This window comes from Anthonomus grandis, chromosome 4 (assembly GCF_022605725.1).
Source record: "Anthonomus grandis grandis chromosome 4, icAntGran1.3, whole genome shotgun sequence".
Lineage (NCBI taxonomy): Eukaryota > Metazoa > Arthropoda > Insecta > Coleoptera > Curculionidae > Anthonomus > Anthonomus grandis.
In genome coordinates this window covers 17,014,940-17,027,555 of record NC_065549.1, presented here as the reverse complement: position 1 = coordinate 17,027,555, position 12,616 = coordinate 17,014,940, and the positions used below count along the sequence as shown (strand labels likewise).

Below are 12,616 nucleotides of genomic sequence, written 5' to 3'. Positions count from 1 at the left end.
TGTTACGAAACTTATAAATCTTAATACCACCGAAGATTTGAATGCACTAATAGACATAGATTGCTTAAATAACGTAACGTTAATCCAAAAACAAGGAGCGGAACATTTTGGAAATGAAGCTTCAAGTGGTAATAACAATAATCATAGTAATATTTTAAGTTTACAATCGGATCAAGGACAAGAAAATATTGATATTGAAAGTTCAGATCAGGAATTGGTTGAATCTGAAATTGGGCCCGAAGAAAATTTCCAAAATAATGAAGTCACATCAGAAAGTGAAGGTAGTAGCATCAAGGTAACAAATAAAAAACGAAAACGTAGGCCAAACAGACTCAGCAACAGTAACGAGTGGGAGTATAATAGCAACAAGAAGAAAAGAGAAAAGGGAGAAAAGTATTTGGGACGAAAAGACAATAAATTTGTGGTGAATAAAAGTGGAAGAAAAATTAAAGATCGTTGTACCTGCTCAAAAGGATGAAAAAATGGTTTTGAATGCTATAAAATTAAAGAAGAGGAACGAAACGGCATATATAAAAAATTCTGGAATTTTTCGTGGAGAGAAAAACAAGTTTACGTATTAGGAAGAACGACCGCAACAGAGACGAAAAGAGCAAGACACAGAAAAAATGAAAATGAAAGCCGAAGAAGTACATCCTGCAGTTATTTTTTTAATACAAAACCAAGTAACGATAGGGTTAGAGCTTGTAAAACCATGTTCTGTAATACCTTAGGAATATCTCTAAGAACTATTACTTCTTGGGTTCGGAAAGATATGCTCTCCAGAGAAGAACAATAATGACAGCCATATAATACAAAACCGAAAAAAAGATGCCGAAGAACCTACTGAACTTCTCAGAAGAAGTATTGAGAAGAAATTGTCAATTAAACAATTTTTAGAATCACTACCCAAATTAGAGTCACATTATTGTCGCAAATCAAGTGACAAATTTTATTTGCAACCTCAATGGAAAAACAAATCGGAGCTTTATAATACATACAAGGACTTTTGGTGTAAAGATAAGAACATTCAGCCTGCCAGTATGACATTGTTCAAATATATATTTGAGGAAATGAAATTATCCCTGTTTTCTCCGAAGAAGGATCAGTGTGATGTATGTGTAAGTTATGAAACAAAGAACACTTCTGACGAAATCTATAACCTGCATATTACAAAAAAGGAAGAAGCTCGCGCTGAAAAAGAAAAGGACAAAGAATCGTGTGATAGGGTTTTTACAATGGATCTGCAATCAGTGCTACTCAGTCCCAAGTCGAATGTTTCTATTTTATATTATAGAACAAAGTTAATTGTTCATAACTTTACTATTTTGACTTGCATTCAAAGGACGGATTTTGCTTTATATGGCATGAAGGGGAAGGTGAGATCAAAGCAAATTGTTTTGCTTCAATTATTTGCAATTTTTTAAATACAAAGGTTTGTCCTTCTCTTGATGCAAATAATAAAAAAAACATAATTCTTTATAGTGATGGGTGCGGTGCACAGAATCGCAACGTTATTTTGGCTAATGCACTTTTAAATCTTGCAGTTCAGAATGATGTCTGCATCATTCAGATATATTTAGAGAAAGGTCATACACAAATGGAGTGTGATTCTATGCACTCATCTATTGAAAGAAAATTATCTGGTAGGATTATAAACGTACCTGAAGACTATGTTTTTTATGCAAAATCTGCGAGAAAATTACCAAAACCTTACGAGGTGCAATATTTGCACCATGATTATTTTAAAGATTTCTCTGGTCTAAAGTTCATTAGCAAACCCCGCCCTGGTCATAAAAAGGGGATCCCGAATTTCGCGATATTAGAGCATTAAAATATAGCCCTGAAGGGTCAATTGAATTTAAGCTGCAACATACTCATACTTTTGAAACATTACCGGTCAGATTAAATCAAAATAATGTACAATGTATCCCCATGGAAGATATTCCAAGTTTATACCAAAATAAGTTAAAAATAAAAAAGACCAAGTTTGAGCACCTTCAAGAATTAAAGGTAACAATAGAGCAAGACTATCATTTATTTTACGACTCACTTGAACACGAATAAAGTTAATATAATTTAAGTTTTTCTGCGTATTTATTTGTAATAGGATTAGGTACCCACTTATCTTCTGAAAATAGGGTTTTTATTTGTTAAATAAATATTTTATAAATGTAAGTCGTGTTTTTGTATTCCCTTTTCATTTTTTTTTTAAATTTTATTCACAACTTGTAATTATTAAAGTAAACTAAAAGTTCAATATATAATCCCAATGAGGATTTATTTTTGGATTTAATATACTAAGTCTTGTTTTCAAGACACGATTTTCAAGCTATGCACTAATCTAAAAGTATTTCCTGTAAGACCATCATGTTTGAATTTTTGTAATAGAATTTCGACAAACCGTGAGAAACATCTAGAAAAACACACATGGTTTGCTATTTCAGGAACTGCAAATTATTCTTTATGTAAGCACCGTTTTATTGAGATAAGGTTACATTTTTTCAAATATTTTTGCAAAGGAATACACCGTTATGAGTATGTAGTTTTCATATTATTTTGGTTCATTTTAGAAGAGCAACAAAAAAAAGTATTACGAATTTTACAGAATATTGCTTTTTATCATTTTAACGGCATAAAAAATATGCAAATCAAGATCCTTACACTGTTAAGACGATTCAAAGAAAACTGGGAAACAGAAAAAAAAACGGCTATTTTTAGCGACCCTATGCAAATGTTTCGGAAGATATACAGTCCGTTAATCAAATGCAAATTCAAATAAATTCGGTCTCGGCGTAGGTTCGACTGACTGTATCCAGAGAGCGGTCCTGGATTAATGGATCCCTATTTTTCACTGTCATCCCCGTTATGGGGCAGCAGCGTCTCGATGTCTGTATATCTGGGTTGAAGTTGGACAAAAATAAAACGCTATCGATTATTGTTTGCCTTTTGAAGTTTTTTTAGTTAAAGATGACGTTTTCAAACTTATTGATTTAATTGTGTCAAACTTTTTCTATTGGAAACTGTTATTTTCTTGGGGAAAAAGTGTGACTGCCGGAAAAACTATTAAAGAAAATAACATTGTATTTTATTAAAAAGTTTAAAAGTGGAAGGATTGTTTGGCTTAAAGAATTTAGTTTTTTACAACGGATTTTTTCATTTTTATGAAAAGTTCTGTTGCTTGTTGCCCATTCATTCAAATTGAGAAAATCTTGATAATCACGAATACATTGGACAGTATCCATTATGAGTACAATTATCCCAAATCTATCAAAGTGGGAATCAGAAAAACGCTGTACCAAAACACCATCCACTAGTATCAATGAGTAGCAAACATAAGTAAGGATTTGCAGCAGAACTTTGGAACTATCTCCAGGCCAATCTGGAGGAGATCAAGATATAAGAGGAGTACGGGATAAGACCAGGATTAAGATTGGTTTTAAATAGGGGAATACAATCAGAGGTGCAGTATTAAAAACCAAATCTGAACAGTAAGAGACTACAATGTCCCTTGAAAGTAAGAACGAAGGAAGTGATGAATAGCAGAGCATGCTTGATCAAAGAACCACAATATCCATTAGGCTAAAACCAATATTCTCTGCAGGAAGAGATGTTGGGAAAAGGGAAATCCTTAGACGTCATTTACATCTGGCGAGTCCGTTTATGAATGGTTACTATTTCCACCTGTATCAGCATTGACTATTCGCGGGCTGTTTTTCCAAATTATAAACCATACAGGTCTATAGTGCATATTGCGCTTGCCTTCAGCCCTGGTGGAGAATGGAGATTGAGAGTGGAACCAGTTTGCCTATTATTTGAGAACTCTCTTGCTGGCTTTTCCTTCGAATGTAACGTACGCATTTTTGCAATATCTGAATTGCAAAATAGTAAATTTGGTTGTGGAAAGTAAACATTATTAGTAAAATGCTGAAGGCCCCTTACTACGCGAAACGCTCATGTAAGGTATGTGTCAACTATGCTGTAAATGTATTTTGCATGATTTAGTCGAAAATTATTCTTTTAATCAAATTGAACCTGTGGTCACATTCGAAATTATTAAACGACTTTTCAAAAAAAACAAATCAAACATTTATCATACATAACCTTTTGACTTGATAATATATCGTAATACTATGATATATATTGTAATAACTTTAATGATAAAGTGATCAATTTTAATCAATTGACCCTTTCTGTTCCACATAATTCTGTTCCGCACCAATATCTTTTTTTCTGAGTGAAAAAATTGAATTAATATTCTGGCATAACTATCTTCCAAAGGCAATGACCGTATCAGATATCTATCTCATAGTCAATGTGATGGGGAAAAGTGCAGTTAAGTGTAGTGGAGGTTAAGGAAACTGATCGGTATTCCGCTGTTCTTGTAGTAGTGTTGGTTCATTCTTTAAAAATATAACTATAAAATTAATTTAAGATAACTCAAGTCCTTACCTGACATTCTATACACCTGCAGTCATCAGTTTGCGAGCAACTTAGTCCTAAAATAGCCGCAGCCTCTTCATACAGATCCAAGCTGCTTTTTGTATTAGTAACATCGTTTACAGTTGACGTTGACGTTGATGGTACCACAACGTTGGAAGTCGAACATTCTCCTGCAATTTCGCACTTTGTTGCTATTGTTGGTGGTTTGTTGGTACACTGAAGCTCTCTTGATTGTCTCTGGCTTACTTTGGCTGGGTTGTGAATGGTGGTTAGAAACTAAAAAAAAGGAAAAAAAAAAGGTTTTGTCTGCTTAGGAGAAATTTTGTTGTTGTGAGATATATAATATAGAAAAATATGTTTTAATTGCATTTAGGTGTTAGATGTAGGACAGACATTCTTATCTTTTTAAAATTTGTATTATTGTCTTGTCTCTCCTCTTATATCAGAGACTTAATCTGCTATAAAAGTGAAAAACTGAAGTTTATCTACATATCAAAGAACTTCATTAATAATACTGATCCTAACGAAATTTCCAATTCTTTACGGTAGTACTATATTTATTCTTTTCCTCGCCACTTTTGGATGAACTTATTTATGGAAATTTAAAGCCATAAAGCACGACATATATCTTGAATTGAGAGAGGCTGCGTATTACTATATTATGTTCAACATAAAACAACATCTAGAGGTTGTAAATTATATGTAATGTTGCCCAAAGTCTCAATTTTGCTTATTACATTTACCGTCTTTTTTACAAGATAAGACATTGATACAACTTTGAACAACTTAAAAATATGCCGAGAATAACCAAAGACTACGTACTACAATAAAATTATTTTCATTATCACACTTTTTATAAATAATTAGGGCACTTGATGTATCAAAATATTTGGCAACGTTGGGGGTGTAGCTTGTAAATCACAAGCATTATTCTCAGCTTTTCAATATTTCTTAATATTTGTTTCTTGAATGAGAAAAAAATTTCATAGAACATTGGACCATGGATTAGTGTGTAGGCGTGGTTCGTAGATTTCAAGTATTGCTACCCAAATTCTTAATTTTTCTTTATACTTTTTTGTCAGGGAAAACGTTGAAAGAATTTTGAACCATTCAAAAATATTGGCAGAAATGACACACTACCATATAATTCTTTCCCTTATTACGATTTTTATATCTATATTAAAATATTTGGTACATAGGAACATATCGCACCGTTTACTTTAGAGGAGTGGCAACAGCTTGGTGCTTGCTCTTTTACAAGTCGACTAGCCTCGACTTGTGAGTAAGGTAAGGTGGGGCAAGTGCGTTACCGGGGCAAGTGCAGAAGTTGACCCTGAAAACCTATTACTTTTGAAAGATGTGCTGCCATCTATTATTTGATATCTTTAATACTTGTGACGACAATCTTAAACAACAGCGAGCTGATTTATTCTGTTTCACTGATATTATAGGTGTGCGAGTGTCACATGCAACTTCTCACTCACTTTTGCAACTTCTCGAGCAAGGTCACGGGCGAAAATTAATCCATTTATATTTACCGAATCCGTTAATATTATTATATTATTTCTGGTAAGTAAGTATGTTAGGTACAATAGTTTATATTCAACATAATATTTTTTTAAATAATTACTTTTTTGACAGTTTTTTTTTGATATACCGCTCTTGCCCCAAGCATTTTTAAAATCGGGGCTAGTGTGGATAAAAACGTGCACTTGCCCCAAGTTTCACATACCTTTCTTTTTAATTTTAGTTCCACCATGGTGAGAAATTACATTCGGAAAAGTAACGTAAAAGTAAGGATATACGAAAGAGAGTTTAAAAATTGCATTGTCGGCAATAAAATCAGGCCAAATAACTTTATACCGAGCTACCAAAGTGTACAAAATTCCAAGAAGTACTCTTCATGATCATCTTAAAGGCAGAAGAGGACAAAAAAGTTCCTGCTATGGAAGAACTCAAGACATTCCTCAACATGAAGAAGAAAAACTTGCAAATGGTCTTCGCACCATGGAAAAATGGGGTTTCGGCCTATCTAGGAAAGAAGTGTTGCAGCTTGTAGCAGATTTCGTCAAAGAAAATAACATTAAAACACAGTTTAAAGATGGTAAACCAGGAGAAGACTGGTTTCTTAATTTCAAGCGTAGGCATAACCTCTCTATTAAAAAAACCCAGAGTGTTGAATTTGCCAGAAAAAAAATCTTGAGCTATTCCTAATCTACGACTATTTTGATTTATTTGAAAAAACAATAAATGAACTTGGTTTGCAAGAGCGCCCATCACAGATTTGGAACTTGAAATGAATTGAATGAAAGCAGTTTTTGTACAGATCCTTCAAAAACAAAAATTGTCGGACAGAGGGGAGCTCCATCGACAAGAACCATTAGTGGGCCTGGAAAACAAAATACAACTGTTCTAATGTGCTGCAGCGCAAGTGGTGAAAAAGCGCCTGCACTTATTATCTTTAAATGTAAACATGTTTGGGAGCAGTGGACTGCTCCACGGGTACGGAATTTTTAGATACTACTTACACTGCTACTCCTAAAGGGTGGATGGAGACAACTGTATTTAAAAACTATTTGAAAATCAGTTTTCTAAAGGTTATTGGTCCAGAACGACCAGTATTAGTAATTTATGATGGACACGCTAGTCATGTTGGACCAGATGTCATAAATATAGCTATTGAAAACCATATTACGATACTTAAACTTGCATCTCACACCAGTCACCTACTCCAGCCGTTAGATTTGTGTGTATTTAAATCACTTAAGACCCGTTGGGATACTAAACTTGTTGAATGGCAGAGAAAAAATGTGGGGGCTGCTGTAACGAAAAGTATGTTTTCGAAGATGATAGGGGAAATATGGGAAGAAACCAGGCTCGAAATATTAGTGAGTGATTTTACTAAAGCGGGAATAGTTCCGGTAAATAGTAATGTTATTCAGCAAGATTCATCTGATCCAATAGTTTTCCAGCGTTGGCAAAAAACCCGTAACGTGGTTAGATTTGATGATCCTGACTTAACTATGCCTAGCATATCAGCAAAAAATCATGAAAATTCAATCACCGATGAAGAACAGCCAACTTTCAAGAAACACACAAGATCCCGGATGTTTCATTTGAAGAGTTGTTATTGAGGTCAACCAAACGTGAACATAACTTAAGAAAAGAAAACGTGTATGCTTAGGGGCAGAGGTAATAACAAGAGCCGATGTTGACAACATTTTAAGTTCAAAAACACCAAAAAAAAAGCAAACCAGAAAATAAAACTAAAAAACATAAAAAAAATAATAAAAGAAAAACTGAAAGTAGTTCTGAAGATGACAATATTTCTTGGCACAGTGATTCAAGCGAAAATAGAATTGTTGAATTTGATGAGCTAAGCAAAAGTGATTTGGATGAGTTTGATAAAAGCGAATCTACTGACGAACTTACATGCAAAAATAGAATTGTTGAATTTGACGAGCTAAGCAATAGTGATTTGGATGAGTTTGATAAAAACGAACCTCCTGACGAACTTGCATGTATCAAAATACAAATTGGGGATTTTGTGTTAGTAAATTTTCATGGAAAAAAAATTTTCAAATATGTTTGTCTGGTAAAACAACTGATTAACGATGACGAGGCAGAAGTAACAGGCTTAAAAAGACTTACAAATAAGTGTAATTTTATTTTGAAGCCCAACGATGTCTGCACCATACTACTGTCGGACATCGGAAAAAAAACTACCTGTTCCAAAAATAACAATAACGGCCAATTACGAAAAGTATTTTTTGAGACAACTCCTGAAGTATTTGAAGCATAGAAGTATTTTTTTTTTTTTGATTATTTCATTATTTTTGTTAAACAATAACACGATTCATTAATTTTACTCATGTTTTTTACATTAAATAAATAATTTTTCACTAAAAATATTTGAAATTGTTTTGTATGTATTTTATTGCGTATGGAAAAAAAATTACATATGTGTAGGATTTCTGATGATAGGATTCTTCACTTAATATTATTAGCAAAATTAAAGGCACATTCTGCTCTTGCCCCAGATCAGTGGGGCAAGTGCGTAACATGTACCTACTTGTAAAAAATATGTACATACAAATTTGGTAGATATTGTATTTTTGTTATCTAAATAGTATCAATTCATTGGTTAATAATAACAATTATACGACAAAAGTGAATAATCATCTTAATTTAAATGAGGCAATTTTCTTAGTAAAATAAAACTTAACTATAAAATTTTTCGTTCACAGTTGCCCCACCTTACCTTATGCCTTTCTTCTGTGTAACCCGGAAAATTATATCGCCCTTTCAAATGATAGAATATTCCGGAAATTGAGTTTTCTCAAGATCATTCAATAAACATATTTTCAGGGTATCTGAGTCACTGGCAGAATAGGTGCTCTGGTGTTTCTACTTTATTTTGATAAAATATTAGTTTATTTATAGTATATTTATTTTATTAGTTTATTTGTCTATAGGAGACATATTTATCGTCATATGTCTCCTTCTGCCTTTTTCCCAGACTTCCAGTTCTTCTATTAAATATCCACTACTGATGCCACAGAATGGTTCAGGCTCACACTCGCAGTCAGCGCTTCATCTCTGGCAAGAAGGCAACTTCGTTGCTTCCCACATTTTCATATTCCGGTACCCACATTAGGGTGAGTCTATTCCTGTTTGCTAGTTGTTCTGCTGCAAGTCGACAATCTCGTACTAGCCAGCAGTTAATTTTGCAGAATGCAAGCGCTCTTAGAGCAGATGGCTGTCTAAGAGGATATAAATCTTTGCAGAAAAAGGGTTGTTCTTAGTAAGTTAGTAAACCTCTCTGGACGCATTTAGAGATAGCTATACTGATAGCGTTTATATAAACTTGGACACTTGGTATATGGATACAAATGACAACGTTTAGTCTGTAGACGTGGCTCATAAATTACAAGCATTGTTGGCCGATTTATCAATTATTCCTAAAAGTTTACTTAATTTACTTATTAAAAAAATATTAACATGCTAAAATTGCAGCAAATATGATGAATCTAATTTAAAGATTAGTTAAATATATTATGCTACATACATAGAGATTATTTATTTTAACGTAAAATATTCATGAATACTTTTCTAAATGTGACATCGTTGTACAAAGAGATGTGTCTTACACTTTATCAACAGCGTTGTCAAATTGTTAAGTTTTTGCTCACATATTTCCGCAAAAATCATAAGTAATTTTAAAAATTTAAAATATGAATTTTTTTATGCAATTCCTAATATGGTGAGGTGGTTGTAAATGTTGTAATAATATTAAAAATTATAAATATAACTCAAACGCCAGCGAAAGTAAAATAAATGCTACTGACTTAGAATGTTGATATGTTCTATTTTAATTTAAAAATAATTATTTTTAATGTAGTAGATAAAAAAATATGAATTTTTATTATTATAAATATCTGCATATTCAATATTCTCGGATGTTCTACATAACATACATACATCCCCAGGATGAATTTAGAACTTTTGATGGAGATTTATATAATAAAGTTAATAATATACAGTGCACTCCTCATGAAAGGAACAAATTCATTTAAAATTCAAGTATTTTTTTCGTCTTTTATTTTCCGGACACGTCGATTAGCACTGTCACTTGCGCGTTTTTAGCAATAAAAATTTTCTATACAGGATACCCTAAGTAGAAACTATGGCGTCAACACCATTTTTTTTAAATGGAACCACCTGTATATGACATTTTACAATTATTCAACGACATATTCTGAATACTTTTTGTATAGCATACCACATAGTTAGCAGTTTGTCAAATTTGACGTAATAGACTAATGAAATATACCACAATAAAAAAAATATATACAATATTTATTGCCACTGATGTTCAACTTGTTGGCCATTTACTTCAATGTCCATAAGAAAAAATGTAATGGGGTTATATCCGGTGACCTTGGTGGCCACTCAATCGGTCCTCTTCGTCCAATTCATCGTCCAAGCTGTTAGGAAAAGTTGCATCAAGAAATTGTCGAACGGCTATGATAAAGTGAGGAGTGTATGTCAGCCTCTTATTATTATATTTAATTATTATACTCACAAACGCATGACAAAACCTTATCCAGTAGGTTCTAAGATTTGAAACTGTTCGAAAATGATAAGTCATAGTTTCTACTTGAGACGCCCTGTAACCAAAATTTTCATTGCAAAGGACACAATTAATCAAATGAACAACTAGTTAAACATTATTTGCAATAAATCTAGAATAAATTTGTATGTTTTAATTTCATATGTTTCGTTGCTCTATTACTTCATATTTGCCAAACCATTGAATCTAGGCATATGGCTTACTATACAAAAAGTATTTAGTGTATATCATAGAATTGTAAGACGTCATAGTGTATAGGGTGATCTATTTAAAAAAATTAATATTGATGCCATAGTTTCTACTTGAGACACTATGTATAAAAAAATTTTATTTTAAAAAACGCGCAGGTATATACTAATCGATGTGTGTGTGTACAAAAAACAAAAGAAGAAAAAATACCTGAATGTTAAATGAATTTGTTCCTTTCATCGTAAATGCACTGCACATATACAGTGTGGTGACTTTAACTAGAATAAATTCAGTTAAAACTAATCAGAATTTATCTCGCAAAATTCCTGAGACTCGTCAATTTTTGTTTATTTTTTTTTTCACATTTCAAGAAAGTTTTTGTATTTTTTCACTTACAGGGGGGGTCCAAATTAACCCCAACTTTTTTTTTTCAAATGGAAAGCCACTTTTTTTAAACTCTCATTGAAAAGAGCCCTTTTTATTGATTAAATTGCCCTATTTACTTTTGTGATTATTTAAAGGAGAAATACGAAAAAAAAAATAAAAACCATTAAATTATTAAAAGTTGCGTTTAATGTATAAGATGCTCAAAATGAGCACCATTTACTTGTTGGCAAAGCCCAAGACGATAATAAAATTCGTTTCTGACATTTTCTAACACTTCTGGAGATATTTGTCGGATAATACGTTCTTTGAGTTCGTCTAGGTTTCCTGGTTTGCTCATATAAATTTGACTTTTCAAATGTACCCACAGAAAAAAATCAAGTGGGGTGAGATCGGGAGAACGGGCCGGCCACTGGATTGCACCCCTTCTACCAATCCATCTCTTTGGAAAATTGTCATCTAAATACTAGCGTACATTACGGGCATAATGTGGGGAAGCACCATCTTGTTGCATCCAGATTCTTTCATCATACAAACCTGGATCGAACTGACTCGGATATAAGGCACGTAAGACTGGAACTAGTTCATGTTCAAGAAATTCTAGATATCTTTCCCCAGTTTAAGTATCATTGAAGAATATGGGCCCTATAACTTGCCTGCCAATTATGCCAGCCCAAACATTAGTTTTCTGGGGATATTGTGTATTAGTTTCCCTTACCCAGTGTGGGTTCTCGTCAGACCAGTAGCGACAGTTCTGCTTATTCACATGGCCATTTAGGGTGAATGTAGCCTCATCAGAAAAAAGGATCCACTCCGAAGATATGCGATTTTCGTCAATGGCGTTCATCATTAATTCACAGAACTGAACTCTGCGATCTGGATCGTCTTCCAATAACTCTTGAACGAGTTGCATTTTATAAGGTCGTTTGTTTGCACTTTTTAAAATTTTTAGCACAGATTTATGATGAATAGAGTTTTCGCGAGCTCCTCTTCTGGCTGCAGTTACCGGATTTTCTTCCATCGCTAACAATACATTTAATTGGGTGTTTTCATCGATTTTAGAAGACCTTTGTCTTGAAACATCCCTCACGTGCCCAACTTCTCGAAATCTGCTTTCGATTTTACTAACCGTACCTTGGTTAATAGGTGGCAAATCTGGATATTTCTGCCTGAATAAGTGGACAACCTCTAGCTGAGTACGACTTCTGTCCCCATAACCAATCATCATTAAGATTTCAATCTTGTGGGATTCGGATAAATAAGGCATTTTTTCAATATAAGTTAACTTATTTAACAACTGGTTGAAATTCACATTAACGTGACACGACAACAATGTCAGGAAATGTCTCGATACCAATAAAATAAACAAACACGCCAAAAATTTACCAACACAAAATATTTCGAGACTTTTAATAATTTAATGGTTTTTATTTTTTTTCGTATTTCTCCTTTAGATAATCACAAAAGTAA

The 12,616-nt window shown here is 33.1% G+C and overlaps 1 protein-coding gene across 4 annotated transcripts in view; it reads right to left on the bottom strand.

Annotated features, from left to right (window-relative positions):
• The window catches only part of LOC126734915 (uncharacterized), a 401,529-nt gene that overhangs the window by 26,715 nt on the left and 362,198 nt on the right, over positions 1-12,616 (bottom strand). For all 4 annotated transcript variants that reach the window (XM_050438755.1, XM_050438754.1, XM_050438753.1 and 1 more), the window contains one exon: positions 4,450-4,716. In XM_050438755.1, coding sequence (XP_050294712.1) covers positions 4,450-4,716 — 267 coding nt within the window. The remainder of the gene's footprint in view (positions 1-4,449; positions 4,717-12,616) is intronic.